We start from the raw sequence: 18,994 nt of genomic DNA on the forward strand, positions 1-18,994 counted from the left end.
TGTAGTAGCAGCAGTAGCATGAACTAAACGTAGTTTTATCAAAGAATATACAAATTAATCGTGCTAATTTGTAAAAAGTTTTTATAGTTCTGTAATCGTATAAATATAATAAGATGCAGTGGTGGAAGCTTGGTACTTAAGTAAAAGTACAAATAACCAGCTTAATATATACTCAAGTAAAAGTAGAAGTGCTACATCAACAATCCTACTGATGTAAAAGTCTTAAGTATTTACTTTCAAATGTACTTAAAGTATTAAAAGTAAAAGTACTCATGCACTAAATACATATATTTGATTTCCATTGCAAAGGATCTGAACAGGTTAAAATAATCAAATAAAATCATCTTCAAATTAAAATTGACAATGTGTAGTTAATGTACATTTTCAGTACAGAAATATTTGAAATCTACCCAGAACCAGCTATGGACAGGTCTGTGGGCATCAAGTGAACAGAGAGGCTGCTAATAAAAAACAGGCATTCGCCATTTTTACTGTGTAAATTCCTGCTTTAATGCTATGATGAATGGATGGACCTGTGTTAGCAGACAGTTGCTAACTAGTTAGCTAACTGAGCCAGAGCACCAGCATCATGACTGAGGCTCATTATAGAAACACCATGTCTGACCTCACATCAGTCCAGCACAGCTGTATGAACACAACTGTATTCATAAATGTACTTGTAACTACAGACATTTTAACATTTGTAGTGGAGTAGAAAGTACAGATAATAGCTGCAAAATGTAATGGAGTAAAAGTATAAAGTATGCACTATTATTTTTACTCAAGTAAAGTATAAATACATAAAAAAATTACTTAAGTACAGTAACGAAGTACAAATACTTAGTTACATTCCACCACTGATAAGATGTAGAAAATCAAATTTCCATTAAGCTTGAAACGTGCATTTTATTTTGAAGGATGTAACCGGAAGAGCTCTGTTGCGTTGTGTCCGCGCGGGGCTCGCGTGGTTTGGACCGCGGAGCTTCTCCTGACTCAGACCGAAGAAAGGAGCCCCGCTCCGGCGCCGCTGGGATTTCACCCCCCGTCATTAACTCCTGAACGGTTTCCTCGTGTAACTTAGATAATATACTTTCTGTATATATTTTCTTCGTGGAGGGAGGTGAGGGGAATGAGCAGCAGGAGGAATCTTCCGTGACTTTTCGGAGGGGAAAGTGGCCCCCGGCGGTGCCAACGGGGCAGACAGTCGCTGTCCGTCTGAGCTGCAGGGTAGCGGGTCATCACACGGAGCCGGACGAGGAAAGCTAGCTTAACTCTCCTGTATGTTACCTCGGAAATAACAGCAAGGTAAACACGCTAATGACTCTTTCATTGTTATACTGCTCATGTACGTCTTAATTTTCAAAGTTGTTGCATTTTTTGAATGTTTTATTTGTGTTTTCTGACACACGTCGGGTTTTAAAGCGTATTTTAACAGTCTAATTAGCTAAAACAGGTCAATACAATCACTCTGCTGTTGTTTATTGTGAGTGTGTATCACAGCAGATTTCATAGTGTGTTGCTGTGTGTGGGTTTTAAACTCAGCTGCTGGATAATGTGGACCTCTGTGTGCTCTTCATCTGTGGTTGCACCTTTTCTTTCATGTGGATTAACCATCATGTTGAATGGGCCCTCAACAGGTTGATCTCACATGATTCATTTTAATTACTCAGGGGTCACTTGACATGAGATGCTGACAGCCCAGAGGGGAGAGTCATGTCAGAAGTTGGAGACTGTTGAAAGCATGAGGCATTGATGTCCAGAAGAGAATATGTAGCTTATAGCTTCAGGCTTCAGGCTGCTCGAACAACAGAGACATCGGTTCATGGACTGTAGGTTTCTGACAGAATGAAGACTTGCTGCTTGTTATTGCCTATGGAAAGGATGATTGACAGGGTGCACAGCTTCCATTGATTGGATCATGCGCCCCCCCCCCTGCTGTAGACAGAAAAGCCTGGGAGCTCAGTTTAATCAGGGAAATGGAGGCAGAAAGAGAAGCGAGGACGAAGGTAATGAGGGGATGTCTCAAGGAGATATGGAAGGCAACGAGGGCGGGGGAAGTACAGTTAGAGGGGGGAGGAAGGCTAATTGAGGAGGAGGGTAAATGTAGGACAGTGGGGGGAGTTGAAAGAGGTAGTAGCGGAGACAGTAGCCACCAGCGGATTGGATGTGATCTAAGCCCCCTGGGGAACAGCTGCTGCAGGCTCCCACCTGATTTATGAGGCTACTTAACTCCACAGAGGGCCACACCCTGGCCTTTCTTCTGGACATGTGACGTCTCTCATAAATGTGTATATTTGTTTTCTGTCTGTGAGCGATGCACATCTTATGTGTGAGCTTGTCGCCAGGAGGTAGAAATGAACAATGTGCACTGTGTGTATGTGTGTTGCTCTCTTCCTTAAGGATATAAGTGATAAAAACATGCACTCTGACGGACGTGCCTGGAGCCTTAGAGGAAGCGGTACAAATCATCGCCTGTTAGAGCCATTCACCTCCACCACATGCACACCCCTAACCTTTTTAGAAACTAGGTCTTCAGCTGATGATCCCAGAAGTGCCGTTATCTGTGATTTGTTTGACAGTGATCCACATGCTTGACCAACATACACAAACCTCTCATTCAGAAGAATTCTTAAACCATATGGTGATTTGAAGTCTAAAAATTCCCTTTTGTTTTTTCTTTCTTTGGAAGATACACTTTTTGGCACAGATCTATCTACTTTTGCAGACAGATTGTGGGGTGGGCCTTACTCTTGGCTTTGGGTTGTGACCTCCTATCCGCTCTTTCTCTCCACATCGAGCTCAAATGCTCTTCTGGGCCTTTTTTGGGGTGGGTGCCTCCTGCTTCTAAAAACAGCCTCCGAAACACCAGAGAGGAATGGCGTGGTTAAAGCTGACCTCTGCTTGCTGAGGTCTGCTGAGAAAATGAGACTAAACACGTTATGTTGGTAGTAAATAGTAGCAGACTTGGTAGCAGAGCTCTGTCATACTGTGTTTATTATTGTGACGGTGTAAAGGTTTAACTGTGAGTCTCTGTTTATGTGGCTTTCATTCACAGCACTGCTCAGTTCTAGGATATGAAAGAGTTTGTGTTTCAAAATGTGGCTTTATTCACTAACATGAACAGTGGCTTGTCCTCCACCAACAGCTGTAATTGAAAAAAAGTGGAAAAGAGTGGAAATTGAGGCGGCGTATGAAACCCGGCAAACAATACATTGTTGGTGACACCAGCTGCCTTTGTTAGATAAGCGAGTGGAGGGAGATGATAGGAAACGAGCAGAGAAACATGGGGACATGCAAAAAGATATGCTGCTAGACTTGACCTTGGATTGAACCTGACTTTGGGGCTTTCATGTGTAGAATCTTTAACCTCTCAGTCCACAAGACCTGCCTGGATTGATGACTTGTTTGCCTTTGATGAGACGGCATCTGTTTTGTGTCATAGAATTAACCTGACTACAGACTTTCACCCAGACGACTGTAGCTTTTGTCCCATGTTGAACTTGAAGTTCTGTACTGAGGTGAGAGGAAATAACTCAAAAGGATTGCAAACAAAGCAGGGGTTCGCTTGCTATTTTCACATGAGCCTTGCTTACTACAGATGAATTGCTTGCTTTACTTCCTTATTACAGAAATAACATTAGTTGTCTACTATTGACTACACTTTCAGCTAATACTCCGGTTACAGGACAGATGAAAAATGACCATTGCAGTAATATAAAATACATTATTTATAGCAGTCTGCCCATGCGTAAGTCTATTCACTGAGCACGTCCTAGTATTGATGGCATCCATTGACATTAATTTTTATAAATAGAATAATAAAAGTAAAATTCATCTTGTTTAATCATAGACCAAAATTCAACTTTACACCTTTGATTAGTCACTGAACATAGACCAGCACTATGTTCCCCCCTTCAGCGCCCTATTTTACACATAAAACCAGTACAATGTGAACACTGTTCTTTGGTTAAACGCTGGTGTCTTAAGTGAGTCACCACTTAACGTCCACCATAGAGACAGAAGGACATTGTAAGACTGTAGCTACATACATAGAGGTTTCTTACAGCTACATATTAGCATTGGGAAATTCCCTCTTTCAATCAAATTTAGCCAATGCAGCAATTTCCATTACGTAGTAGAGGCTAACAGTGCAAAGCTACAACAATGATTGACTAGTGAGGTGGTTTCTTCCTGTAACGTCGGCTGTGGTGTTCAGAGACATTAGCTTGAAAGGTTTAAATTTTAAAGTCTAAAGTTCTTACTTAAAGTTGATTGTTGTGATTAACAGCATAGTCGAATTTAGAACATAATGTTCGATCATTAATCATCATCTCCCTAACAGCACCTTGAGAATTAAACATGGCAGACACTCCTTTACTGTTCCCATGAGGAAATATGTGTAATAGTGGAGAGCTTACTGTTTGAGCTGTGCGTAGCTTTCACTCCCTTGTGGTAGCGGAAATGGAGGCCCTCTAGTTTAAGTGTGAAGTCTGGAACATAATGAAAGACATCTGAGTGTCATTAATGTGTCAGTTTTCCAGCATTGGGTCTCAGCAGAAAGTTGGTGGAGGTCTCCACGGCAGGCTTACTGCATGCTTAAAATCGGATTAAGATCAAACTTTGACGTCTGTGTGTATGGTGTGTGTGGTGAACAGGCTGTGACATGATGGCTTCTTTTGGTCAATTTGTGGTTCACTCTGCTGCTACTGTGTTTACTTTACAGTTGTGTTTTTGAGTGAAATGTCTCACTGACCTAAGGATGGATTATGTTATAATCACTTTGTAGAACCACCATTGGGTCTGAATAATATCTTTTAGTTTGAGTCACAGGTCTAAGTCTCATTTAATTTAACTTCTACCCACCTGTAGACCTTGTTCTCCCAGAGCTGGAGCTCCTCTCCATTTGTCTCTGACTCCATTCTGCTGTCATGTATCTAAATGATTCCTCGTTCTGCTTTAGAAGCACAGGTGGTTCACTGATTTTTGTGGTTTGTCCTAGAGAGTTATTGTTTGTGTCAACCTTTTGTTCATTTCCAGTTAGATCCTCTGGCTGTGTCACCAGCAGTGTTTGAAGTGTTTCCAGGCTTGTTTAGCCTTTTCCCAGAGCTTAGATTACAGTGATGGCCTGATTTAGGTTTAGATCAGACACGCTTGATTCACAAAGACAATATGCTGCCGTTTTGGCAACATTTTCTCTTTGTAACAAAGCTGTCTGGTCCCGTCTCCCTTCCTTTCCGTGTCTTTGTTTGTCTACTTTTTCCCACTGAACTCCAAATATGTCGTCCTCATGGCTTCGAAGTGGAGATTTGGCCAGTGTCCAGACATCTTGATATGGGCTTCCTGTGTGATCCAGTTGAGCTTCCTGTGTTTCAGCAAAGGAAGAGCAGACTCAGCAAAGACGAGGGGGGTGTCTCGGGAGACTTATTGTACAGCAGCTCCCAGCTCTACAGACTGAGCCCTGGGCTCACATTGTCACAGCCAGGCAACCCCACATGATTCCCAAAGGCTGCCTACAGTTACGCCTGGTGGTTGGTGATGAGAACTGGATGCTCTTACTGTCTCCAGATCTACTTTTATGGGATCACCATAAACTGTAAAACAGATGCCCCCTTTAAATGTCTGATTTTACAGATGCTTGACCGAAACCTGACTACTGTCAAAACTGTTGCTTTGTTTAACAACATCTGATCTTCAGTGACACATGGTGTAGGAATTCTGCTGTTTATATGACATAAATATGTTATGGTTTCTTCATCTCTGTTGTGCTGAGGAAGATTTGTGAACCAGATTTAATTGTATGTCTCCTGTTATTTTGTCTACATTTTGGAGTGATTGCAGAGGCCAGGTGGGGAGGACAAGTCAGAAATAACTGTTAGTACTGCACTGCTATTTTCAACACAGAGCTAGAGCCCTGAATAGTGATATGGTCTTGGCCTGTCTCCAAAGGTTGTGGTTTTGCCTCAATTGTTTCTGCTCAACTGCTGTGGGAAGTCGTCAAGGGAGGTGAATGTACTCTGGGTGCAGAGAACAACCCAGCACTGCTGAAGTGTTATAGATTTACTGACTGGAAAAGTTAGAAAAGTCCTTCCAAGGCAATATCACTCCCTAGAATGTATCTTTAGCCTTCCTCACACACAAGGGGAAGGGGTTGGCAGGCTTGGAGACAACATATGTGGATAAGTGTTTTGTGTGAAAAGCAGAGCAGGAGCAGGAGCAGCAGCAGCAGACTTTCTGATAAACTACTGATAAAACTGGAATTCAGGCTGTGGCTACTGCTCTCTGTTAAAAACGTTTTATATGCTGTATAGCAATGTATAACAAAATATGCTGAGTACTTCCACAAGCCGCTTGTTCAGTGTTTTCACCTTGTAATCATCACTTCTTTGTCATATCCTTCCCTAGATGAATTGCACACAATGAATTTTATCTTCATTTATAAATGCAAATAGACGCTGACATACCTGTACTGTTAGGCTAAAAATAAAGAATGGTGGACTGAATCAGATGTGATGGAATGTGAAACTCTTTGGCACCATTGCTTACACACTTTGTCATATTTTCCACTGTGCTAGAATTCTTTTCACAGTTCTTCAGTTCTTTTCCACTTTTTAAAGTTTCTTCTTCTAGTAATGTGGAAACTATGTTGACATTTGTAGTCATTTCTGCCTTCTGTTCTATCATCTTGAATACTTTTCTTCCTTTTCTCATCTAGAAAATTTACAGTGGAAGCACATATCAGTACCCAGAAGCACCAAAAGGTTAAAGACATCAACATCTGTCTCATTAGTATTATTCATCACACAGAGGCTCTTTTTGCAAAGAGGGGGACAGTGAGTGGGGACACTTTAAGGATCAGATCCTCTGTCATAGACTCAGAGGGCAGTCTGATTCATTGCTTTTGTCTACTATGAGAGGGTCCTCCGGATGGTGGTTGGAAGTGGCGGTGGGGGTGGTTGGAGACACAGACGGACACTGTTTGGTATTCTCCTTCAGTTCTTTCAGGCGGCTTGTAGATCTCAAAGCGCAGACGTGTTCCCCGCTCTGCGCTGTTTGAAGGGTATGTGGAGTCAATGGGGCCACTGGTTTGGCTGTGCTCACAGTGGAGGGAGTGAACTGAGCAATTGTGTGGGTGATGTGTGGGAGGAGGGAGAAAAGAAGGAAATAAGGGAGAGAAAGAGGGAGGATGGGAGTATAGGATGCCAGAGATATGCTAGAGATAACACTGGAGTGATTAAAGACATTTTAGTAGTAAAGACGTTTAAGTCTTGCAGACCTGTTTAAATATTCACTTAGCTGCTTCTTCATGTAAATATTCTATTCACAATAAAAAGCTTATCAAGCCGACATACTGTATTATTGGAGAACACAGGATTAGCAGGGACTAAAAGGCTACCTCAGCAGAGGCGAGAAAAGTCTGAGATCCTTTTCTTTGGACTTGAGGCTACCCCCTTTTCCTCTAAGCTGTGCACCGCCCTTTCCTGTTTTTCCTTCTTTTCCATTCCTTCTTTTCACAGACTGAGAGCAGACCATTCTTAAGGGGAGCACCAGGCTTGCTGCTACAGTGAGATATGTGACTCTGAGCAGCCACCAGTTCTTTACTGCTGCAGTTTTACGCTTTACTGTGAGCCTAGCTGTTTCCCTCACTGACTCCTCTGGTCATTATTCATGGCAGTGCTGGCTGAAGTAAGTACTTTTAAGCACTTGCAAATGCAGCTCAATTTAAAGGGAAGTAAATCCAGTCTTACGCTGCCTAAGTCAGTGAGGCTCAATTAATCTTGATACCCAACACCACAGGTTGTCTCCTCAATGTTTATTAAAACGAAAGATGATACAGTGATCTTAATAGAACAGTGTGCACACAGATTGTGTTTTATAGATGGTTTTATATGGCCTACATGCAGTTAGCTAAGCACTAACATGCAGCTATCTGCAGGTATTAGGCTAAGGTTATTACGATTGAAACAGATAATTGTTTTCAGTCGCAGTTAAATGCGAGCAGCAAACCCTGGGACATTGAGTGAGTTGTTGGGAGTGTCCATCATCCCCGCGTCATGGGAGCCACAGCTCACATTTTCCCCAAAGTGCAGTAACAGTATTACAGGTTACTATCCTGGTCAGGCAGCAATCAGTCTCCCAGGAATGCCTGAGAAGCTCAGCCCGTTTTAGTCACGCACCACAATGTCTGCCATGCATCACCTTCTCCTGCCAACTGATAGAGCTTTGGAAAGCATATAAAACACTGTACTGCCATTAGTCATAGTTCAGGTGTGTGTGACAGATGAACAGGCACAGAGAAGTAAAATGTGCATGTGTACAGTAGGCTGAGTGAGAGAGATACAGGAAGACGCAGCGTGTACATTTGAGACTTGTGGTTGTTATGTAAACATCTCTGTAATAGCTCTCATCCTTCCTCTCTGCATATTTGGCAATCTGTGTCAACAAATATTCAGGATGATTACGAAAGTCTAATTATTTAGGCATGCACTTTTCAACCCTCATACATTAAATTGTCTTTGTTATTTATGTTGAAGTCAGAATTTTTAGTGTGCATTGTGAAATATTGTGGTTGTTTGTGGGGCTTCATTTTCACAATTAAGAGCTGTTGCTGCTTTTCTGTGTTTTGTATAATTCTCAGCTATTTGGAATGGTTGCTATTCACTACTTTATATTTTATTTTATTACATTATATTTTATTTTTTTATGACATCTTCCTTGACCACAGCCACCAAAATGCTGACAAGTTGTATTTATAACACTGAGCTTTAGTGGTGCACTTGAAGGCAACATAACATCCTGCTCCTAGCACTATTCTCTGGCTGTTTTCTGACTCCTGCTTTATATTTCAGTGTAGTTTTTACTAAACATTCCTCCGTGCAGCTGCTTAGCTTCGTGGGCTTGAAAACAACATGGTTATTTTTCTAACTTGACACCTCACTGGAGTTTTATAGCCATAGTTTGCATCTGAATGTTTCCATGGAACCACAAACCAGAGCTGAAAACCCTCAGTAAGAATAAAAAGAACATATCTGAGTGTGTTGTTTTGTTATAAGAGGAATGTGCTGCATTCTTTCATTTTAAGCTTGGTTGTTGCAGCAATGACTATATTATTGTGCGATCACCAATTTACACAGTTATTGTAACAAAAAATGATGTCATAGATCTTTATTTAACTTACTTTAAGGTCTGCACATCTGTGATCACTTTTTATGCTGTTAAAGTTTAGCCTCAGTAAGTTATGATGATGGTGTGACAGTGACAGAACCCGGTTAGACTCATCTCTTGTTGATATATAACACACACTAACAACACCATGCACACTAGTGCAGATTCAGGCCAGCTGATCTAATCTGGGGGGCCGTAGACAGGCCGTCTGCCCCTCTGTGCCTATAAAAACGGACACACTCACCCGGGTGCTCAGGAATGCATCAGTCAACACCACGCACACTGAACGTCACAGCCTGTTTTACCACAGTGTAAGGGATGCAATCTTTTAAAGTATCATCTATGAATAGCCAACAAAAGCTAATAGTTTAAAAAAAGTTTAAAAAAATGTTTTGTTACCGTCTGTGTAGCTCTAATTTGAACCTCATGCTTTAATATCCAGTGTGGTATGCATTAGCTTCTGTAGAGATTCTCCTAGAAATAACTCCCCATGAGTTTGTGATTTATGCTCAGGCGGGACATTGGTTTTACATTCCACATGTTAATTAGATTCGACACATGCTGATCCTTTGCCGGTGTACCTTGATTAAACATCAGGCCATTGATTCGGTGTCACTCTGTAGGAGCTTTCTCCAGCTGTTTCTTTCTAGAACTGCCAGTAAGAAGTGGTGAGGATACCAAAAGCATACCAGCTCTAACTAAATATTTCTCAGACAGCAGCTGTAATGTAAAACTTAGATTGCTAGTGAGGCATTACTCTGTTGTCCTTGCACTACAGAGACATGAATGACCTCTGCTCTTTTCTCATGGCTATTTATTGTGTATAGGAAGGCTCTATCCTCAAAGGAGATGTTCTCAAGCTTTGTAACCATGCTAGCAATGTAGCTCAGGGTTTCATAATGTCTCTCTAGCAGGACTAGTTTTCAATACTCAGTCTCTATCCTCTCTGAAGCTCCTCCAGAGCTTGTGTTTTTTTAAAGAACCAAAACAAGCAAGTTGGTCTGAAATCTCTGTAACCTCTAGGTGGATAGCCAAAAATTTGGTCCAGACATTTACGCTTAATTCACGGAGCCAATGGCTTCTTCAGGCCAAACCTTCAAAAGTCAAAGTATTCCTCAGCTGTGCTATTTGTCAGCTCAGAACTAAAATGAACATCTTGTAAGCAATAGCTTTGTTATAGGGAGTGTGTTAACAAGATTTTCTGCAACACAAACTGTGCATTTAAGTACAGCTTTGTAAATGTACACAAAGCCTCTTCACAGATCAGCCTTTTAGTAGTGAGAGGCCATCCAGCCCCCTTATCATTAGTAAATCACGAGCTTTGCATTATGAGTAGACATCGGTATGGCTGACCAGATGGCCTGCAGTCAGACAAGGGATCAATATACATGACAAGAGAGGGGAGGTTTGACTCCAGGGAACTGCTGCTATTTACAGTAAAAGGGTTTGTGTTGGAAAGAAAAAAAGGAGGAGGTACAGTCCAAGCTGAGGGCAAGTTGATTCGACAGTGTGTGTGTGTGCGTGCGTACATGTGTGCGTGTGAAAGTGGTCTGAATTGAATTAGCTGCCTGTTACCCTGTGACCGACTGAGAATAGCCAAGCTCCCGTCACTGGGTAATTTATTGCTTCCAATTATAAGCAGGCCATTTACAGATTCAATCTGTCATCTCTCAGAGGCTCTTTCTTGATCCTCTGAACCCCTTTGTCCCAGGAAATTATCAATTCACGCGTTCTGTGTCGTACAGCAACACCTCAGCTATCATTATTAATAAAGAGGTTGTCACATATAGCAGATGTTGCTTTGGTTGTGTTGAGTCCACACATCAAAATATCCTTTTTCTCTGTGTTTCCAGATGGACCTAAAGCTGATCTTGATGTCTACATTGTTAGGAGTCTTCTGTTACTGTAATGCTCAGAAAGGTAAGATTTTTTGTCAGATGTGCCAAACATCCTTCCTCTGTCACATGATGTCAGTTTGTAGATGTCAGCTTGAATAGTGAACATACATTTCATATTGATGAGTCCTTCCTTGGACATAAAGGCGAGCTGCTTTAGCCTAATGATGTCACTGACCAGGAGAGAAGCAGGGCTCCACCTCAGCATCATGGAGCATATAGGATAATGGAAAAGATGGAATATTCCCTCTCTGTCTCCAATTACCTTCAGCCCACACTGTTCCAGATGAACTGATGTGTAAACATGGGGGGCTTAACAGGGCTGCTTACTTTGCAGGGACTGCTCCCTCTAACCCTGCCTTCTCCTCTCTCTTTGTTTTCCATCCAGAGGGGAACGAGTGCATCAATGCCAATGCCAAATACTGCGGGGAATGCATCCAGGCCGGAGCCAAATGTGGCTGGTGTAAAGACCCAGTATGTGAATTGAAGCCGTCAGCTGTATTTGCTGCTGAGCAGTGCAGTTTGATGATAAAAGAATCCCTGATTTATTTTGAGAACAATTCTGTAGTCATTTAGGCTTCAAAAAAGGATGAAAATGTAACTTTCATTTCTAAAATGGATGAACTGTCCCATGAATTCTCCCTCTGCTGCTTCTCTTAGGACTTCCTGAAACAGGGTGAGACAGTGTCAACCCGCTGTGATGAACTGCAGTCTCTAATCAGGAGGGGCTGTGTTGAGGCAATGATTGAGAACCCCTCCGGAAAGCAGAGAATCCTCAAAAACAAACCAGTAACGAATCGCAAAAAGGGAGCTGGGAAGCTAAACCCAGAGGACATCACACAGATCCAACCACAGAAACTGAACCTTCACCTTCGATCTGGTATGAATCACATATTAAAATCAAATTACTAAGAGATTTACAGCTATTAGTAACTTCTCAGGAAATTGATTCTCTGTTTTATTATGTTATATTAATTGCGTACCTGAATCTAGGTGAGCCTCAGTCTTTTAACTTGAAGTTCAAACGAGCAGAAGATTATCCCATTGACCTGTACTACTTGATGGACCTGTCCTACTCCATGAAGGACGATCTGGAGAATGTCAAGAACCTGGGAACCAGTCTGATGCTGGAGATGTCAAAGATCACCTCAGATTTCAGGATAGGTGAGGCTTAACCCCATAATGGTACTATCAAAATCAACTGTTGAAGTTTTCAAACTGTGACACTGTTCCCTACACATTTTGTGTAGAGATATGGTATGGGGGATGGGTTCACTTTTGTCAGAAGTGGTTGGGGGTTGGGCACTTTGAAGGACATCGACTGGCTTGTATTTCCGGGTGTCATGTTTTAGCCACCCAAGTTTGAGTGACCTTGTTGCAATCTGCACAAAAAAGAGTTCAGTGACCTCTCCTGAATGAATTTGGTGTCAGCTTACCCCAATCTCAAACCAGGCGTCCTAACTGGCTTCTTCTGAATCCAACTTTGTATCAAAGGTTTCGGTTCCTTTGTGGAGAAGACGGTCATGCCTTATATCAGCACCACCCCAGCCAAGCTGCTGAACCCATGCACAGGTGACCAGAACTGCACCAGCCCCTTCAGCTACAAGAACGTCCTGAAGCTGACCAGCGACGGCAAGAAGTTCAACACCCTGGTAGGACAGCAGCACATCTCTGGAAACCTGGACTCTCCAGAAGGAGGATTTGATGCCATCATGCAAGTGGCTGTGTGTGGGGTAAGCAAAAAGTAAAAAAAAAACGTTTAGGAATCTTGTTGGAAATATTCACACCCAGGTTTACAATTTAGGATAGTTTTCCCACCATTAAACCACATGCTTGCAGGGCCAGTAAAAGTGTTTATGTGGTGATGTGTGAGAAGTTATTTTATGAGTACTAGGTGTTTACAAGGAGATTTTTAGATGCTGTGATAATCAGAACTTCACATTTGAATGGATTGTGAATGTAGTGCTAAGATGTGGGACAGCTGTTTTCAAACATTTCTTTACCAATGTTGTGATTATTTGGTTATCAGGATCAGATTGGCTGGAGGAATGTGACTCGACTGCTGGTGTTCTCCACTGATGCTGGCTTCCATTTTGCTGGAGATGGCAAACTGGGTGGCATCGTGCTACCAAATGATGGAAAATGTCACTTGGAGAACAATATTTACACCATGAGCCACTATTATGTAAGTCGATTTTAAGCTGTTTCCAGATTTTTATATGTGTTGAATTTCTAAATTTGACTTTTCTCCTCCCTCTTCTTTTTTAAGGACTATCCCTCCATTGCTCACCTGGTTCAGAAGCTCAGTGACAACAACATTCAGACTATCTTTGCTGTCACGGAGGAGTTCCAGCCTGTGTACCAGGTTAGTTCTCTTTTAGTCTCCTTCAAAAGCAGTTTTTATTCAGTGCTCTTTCTCATTCCTTAGACATCTTTCTGTATCTCAGCATGCACTGATGAGATGAAAATAGTTTTAAAGCAATATGTGGTTAAGATAATATGTTTCTGAACTGCGATGTACTTGTGTATTCCAGCTGAAACAGCAGCCTGCAAAAGCTCAAAGTTTTTCCTGATCCTGTGCTTCCAGTTTTTGCTCTGACCTTTTTTTTTCTCTCCTCAGGAGCTGAAAAATCTGATACCAAAGTCTGCAGTGGGCACTCTGTCTGCCAACTCAAGCAATGTAATCAACCTCATTATAGATGCTTACAATGTAAGTACATTATTCAAAACCGCTCACTTTATGCACTCTTCCAGAAGAATTTGATCAAGTTATCATGTGTTCACATGAGCCACATTAAAGCATTGAGCTTCCTGACTGAGCTGACATTCAGGACTTTCTTCTAAACACATATCTTCATTTGATTCTGCACTAAGCCTTTGTTTATTGTACATTTTCAAAACAAAGCTACCAGATGGCATTCCACTGCAGGAACACTCATGTTGTTGTTTCTTTTGGCAGTCTCTCTCGTCCGAGGTCATTCTGGAGAACAGCAAGCTTCCAGAAGGAGTCACTATAGCCTATACATCACGCTGTAAGAACGGGGTGGTTAGTGAGGGCGAGAACGGACGGAAGTGCTCCAACATCTCCATCGGAGATGAGGTGAGAATTAGAAAGGTTTTTTTTCACAGACAAGTGGTTCCTCCAATTCAGTAGTTTTGTTTCTAAATCAGGTTGTATCCTTTATTCCTTCAATGCCAGGTCACATTTACCATCAGTGTGACTTCTAAGGGCTGTCCAAAACAAGGGAAGCCTGAGACCATCAAGATAAAGCCCTTGGGATTCACAGAGGAGGTGGAGATTACCCTCAACTTTATCTGTGAGTGTGAATGCCACAAGGACGGTATCAAGAACAGTCCACTCTGCCACTTTGGTAATGGCACCTATGAGTGTGGAGCCTGCAAGTGAGTTAATTTCCAGTCTTCATATCACACTGATATTTAGATGGATTTCTTTTTTATTAGTCAGAAATACTTCCGTGTTACAACCTCCCATCTTATCTCAGGTGTAACGAAGGTCGCGTGGGCAGGCAATGTGAATGCAGCAGCAACGACGTGGCTACAGAAGACATGGACCGGACGTGCCGCAAAGACAACGGCACCGACATCTGTAGCAACAACGGAGAGTGTGTGTGCGGCACGTGTGAGTGCAAAAAGAGAGACAACCCAGAGGAGAGGTACAGCGGCCAGTTCTGCGAGTGTGACAACTTCAACTGTGACCGCTCTGGAAACACACTGTGTGGAGGTGTGTGTCAATTTTATGTTTTTTTTAGGTATTTAGTTAAAAGAAAACAGACCATTACACAGTAGCTTTCTTTTTCTTATTTAGGGCATGGACGCTGTGAGTGCAGAGTGTGTATCTGTGACCCCATGTGGACTGGCACTGCCTGTGACTGCTCTATGGACAACAGCACATGTTTGGCCACCAACAAGCAGATCTGTAATGGCAGAGGAACATGTGAATGTGGCACATGCAAGTGCACTGATCCCAAATTCCAGGGTCCCACGTGTGAAACCTGCCCCACATGTCCAGGAGTCTGTACAGAGCACAAGTAAGTCTGAAAGTATAAATATATATCAATAAATGTAATAACATGTTAGATTCCTCCCAGGAATAAAGAGTCAGAAGAGTCAGAAATCCACAAAGGGGGTCAAATTGTGAGGCTTCAACAGTTTAAATTACAGCACTAAAGTCCCTTTGTGCTTCCCGGGGTGGTATTTCCTTCTTGAGCCAAAGCAAAAGCATGTTTACTGGTAGAAGACAATACCAGATATAAACAGACACAGCCATCTTAACTCAACTATGGGTGGGCAATCCGCGGCTCCCGGCTTTTTTTCTCCTCCTTTCTGTAAAAAACACACAATTTTTTTCTAAAAATAATATCAAAAATAAAATCTAAAAAATTGATATTGATAAAATGTACCACTTGTTATGCAGAGATGGAGCCTTTATTGCACCTAACCTTCAATGCCTGTTACTTTTTTTACTATTACTAAGAGCAGCTCTCTCTCTCCCCTCCAGGGATTGCGTCCAGTGCCGGGCGTTCGGCACTGGTGAGAAGAAAGACACATGCGAGAAAGAATGCAGTTACTTCACCCTAATTAAAGTGAAAGAGAGGAACAAGCTGCCCCAGCCCAATGATGCCACCTACCCTGTGATGCACTGCAAGGAGAGGGACGCCAACGACTGCTGGTTCTACTACACCTACGCTGTCAACAACAACACAGAAAAGGAGGTCCATGTGGTCGAAACGCTGGGTAAGCAAAGAGCTGGGCCCACATGTACCAGGGTGTGGAAGGTTTCTGTTACAGAGAAAGCTAATTACAGGGGTTGTGGTGGAGTTGAGTTGCAAATATAGGTCTTTTGTTTATTTTCATACAGCTGTGTGATGGTATGCTTTTCCCATACTCCTGTTATTTTTAAACTGTTGTTTCAAGCTGCCTAAACGCTGTTCTGTTTCAGACTGCCCCTCCGGTCCTGACATCATCCCCATTGTAGCGGGCGTGGTTGCCGGCATCGTGCTGATAGGTTTGGCCCTTCTGCTCATCTGGAAACTGCTGATGATCATCCATGACAGACGCGAGTTCGCCAAGTTTGAGAAGGAGAAGATGAATGCCAAATGGGATACGGTGAGTGCCTGGAAGTGTAACCAGGTCTGGGAGCGTTAAGCAGGATAAATGTTTTTGATTTGAAGACATTTGAATGTGGAAAACAGGTGTTGTTTGGCCACTTTGCAAAGCCAGCCACTGTCAGGGAATTAGGTGGTGAAGGTCGTATGTTGTTTTAACCAGCAGATGAGATTTCCAGACTTGTTGATATTATTATGAGGTCTCCTGCTCGCATTCTCATACAGCCTCACAGCTGCAGAGACAGATTAAATTTGTTGCTTTTGAGCAGCACTCAGAAATGCTAAAAGGAAAAATGCTGGAGACTGTGTGGACTTTTTTGGGAATGCTATGCACTTAGAGCAAAGCAGGACTTTTTTAGGGGAGTGGCCACAGCTCCACTATTCTCTTTCCTCCCCTCAGTAGCATCATCAGCCAACATCAATATGACAGGCAGCTGAATTTCAGCAAAACTTCATGTGTAGTCATAGGCCTCCCTCTAGTGGTAGATGTTGGTTATAGCAGCAGTGAATGGTGCATATGTCTCTAATCAGCTCCAAGCCCACTCTGTAGGCCGGGGTCTTTCTTATTACTATGGGCAGGGCTGGCTATGACTGATCCCTATAATTTAGAGAAATGAGAGACTGTTAGTGATACTCTGTAACCTTGTGTCCTGATGAGATACAAACTATCATAAGAGATTTCAAAGACGCAGCATGAGCCTCCTCCTTTTTCTTCTGTAATGTCTGGAATGATACCTCCCTGATCTGTAGCCTGAAGAAAGTATTTGCTTTAAGTGAATTAAGTTAAATGCACACAGCTTGACACAATCTGGGAAACTTGGACCACATCCAATTTAATTTCAAGGTTACTTCATGTACAGAGACCTCAACACCAAAGCCCATGTTTAAAGTTACAGTTAGAAAGTTTCTCAGGGAGGGCTTCCTTTTATCTGTACACTGTTTTTATTTTCATCCTTTTCCATTTCATCCTCATTTCATTTTCATCATTTTCCTGTTGCCTTCCTGTGCTGTCATTCTCTGTTTCCCTTTGTTGAACTCTATGCTGTCCTCGTTCTCTACCTGTAGCAAGAGAACCCCATATACAAGAGTCCAATCAATCAGTTCCAGAACCCAAACTATGGACGTAAAGCTGCTGTCCTTTAAGTTTGTATTTCCTTTCCTTTCCACTTGATTTTTCTTTGCATGGGATTTTATGTGTGTTCTAAATGTCACTCAGTTCCTACTTCTGCTTTACTTCACCTGTCTTTTGGAATTGTTTAACAAACCATGAAGCCATGAGAGGTTAGGACTGATGTTACCCACAGAAAGAGAATGCATGAGTGTGCCGTCACAAAGACATACAGCTGAATTAGTAGTATTTGAGGATATCCAGGGTAAGTACTGTATCTGGTTTAATGCATGCAAGCGTGGATCACATAAACTACAGCAAATGATGGTGTGTTTTTGTGTGTGATTAAACTGACGAAACTACATGTTTATAGAATTTAAGAAATCTGATTTTTTTTGTTTCTTTTTTCAGGGTGAAAATCCCATCTACAAAAGTGCTGTCACAACTGTGGTCAATCCCAAATATGAAGGCAAATGATGGCGTCATAATAGTCAATGAACGCTGCTATCAAGCATCTGACAGCTGCAGTATTTACCGCTGGTTTGCGCTCTGACAGGAGCACACGATGGAATTTTTATGTGCATTTTGTTTTCTGTTGCTTTATCACTATAATGTATCATTCGGCCACTGCATCAGTATTTTTACTAACACACATGATTTATATGCATTTGTTGTATTTTTAGATGTACAGTATGTGTATATACTTTTAAGTTGCATATTTGCAGACGTTAATGACATGATGGTGTGTTTTTTTTCCTGCCGCTGGACTGGTATGGGCAGAGGATTTAGCTTATGTTTTTTTTTTTTTTAAACAACACAATGTGGACACAGTGAATATACAGTACAACATATGTACAAGAACTCTTCAGCCTCTCTCTCTCTCTCTCTCTGTGCACTGACTTCATGTGAGTTTCTGTGTGTTCCAGACAGGACCTGAGTGTAATATGTAAATCAGTCAGTCAGCAATAGCAGCACATTATGTCCATGTGTGTGTGTGTGTATATAGAAAACAATAGAAAGTATTTAGTAATATTGACAATTGAGCTTAGATTGGAAAGCTATTTTAAATTCCAGTGGTTGTAAACTGCAGCTTAGAAACATCAAGTGTTTGAGATTGTATTGGACTGTTACCGAGTACTGCTGCCTATTATGAAGAAGTAAATACACAAGATGAATTTAAATATCATTGATATTGTTGATATACTGTCATAAAAGGGATTGTATACCACTTGTTGAAATTATCCAATTGTGGCAACGCTGAACAATCAAAGGATTTGTATAGCTGAAATATCTTATTTGCTAACTGCAGTAACTTCAAGGCTCATTCTCAGGTTCTTTCCTGTGTTCTTGTCAAGTACGTACACCAAAAATCTGTTTTCTGTCACCTGGTTCAGTAAACAAGTGAATCAGTTTACGTTTTAATGTTTTTTAGACTATAGGACTGAAACAATAATATTTGTTGAGATGTCACATGAATCACCTCTGATATGTTTCTCACACACAAATGCCTCTGAAGTACACACAACATAGAGCTTCACAGTATTGTTTTCAAAGTGCCTTCATGTTCTCTCCCAATGCTGTTTATGAGTTATTTATTAAATAAATACAAAAATTGTGTTTCCTCTGTGGGGCCATTATATGACAGTAAGGTGAAGCTATTTCCCTTATTGCATTTCTGTGTTCAAAATAATCAATACAAAGTC

General features: G+C 41.7%; 1 protein-coding gene across 2 annotated transcripts; it reads left to right on the top strand.

Moving 5' to 3' along the window:
• Positions 1–967: 967 nt before the first annotated feature.
• Positions 968–18,908, top strand: itgb1a (integrin, beta 1a). Of its 2 annotated transcripts, XM_028432863.1 has the most exons (17): positions 968–1,305; positions 11,016–11,082; positions 11,446–11,531; positions 11,718–11,937; positions 12,051–12,221; positions 12,552–12,790; positions 13,087–13,242; positions 13,327–13,422; positions 13,678–13,767; positions 14,017–14,157; positions 14,257–14,459; positions 14,561–14,799; positions 14,884–15,106; positions 15,577–15,812; positions 16,018–16,184; positions 17,249–17,326; positions 17,703–18,908. In XM_028432863.1, the coding sequence occupies exons 2-16, from the start codon at positions 11,016–11,018 to the stop codon at positions 17,324–17,326; spliced, it is 2,412 nt and encodes an 803-aa protein (XP_028288664.1). In that variant the 5' UTR covers positions 968–1,305; the 3' UTR covers positions 17,703–18,908. The 2 variants fall into 2 exon arrangements, with proteins under 2 accessions (XP_028288664.1, XP_028288665.1); XM_028432864.1 differs by lacking the exon at positions 17,249–17,326.
• Positions 18,909–18,994: the final 86 nt, after the last annotated feature.

Source organism: Parambassis ranga, chromosome 20 (assembly GCF_900634625.1).
Source record: "Parambassis ranga chromosome 20, fParRan2.1, whole genome shotgun sequence".
Classification (NCBI taxonomy): domain Eukaryota; kingdom Metazoa; phylum Chordata; class Actinopteri; family Ambassidae; genus Parambassis; species Parambassis ranga.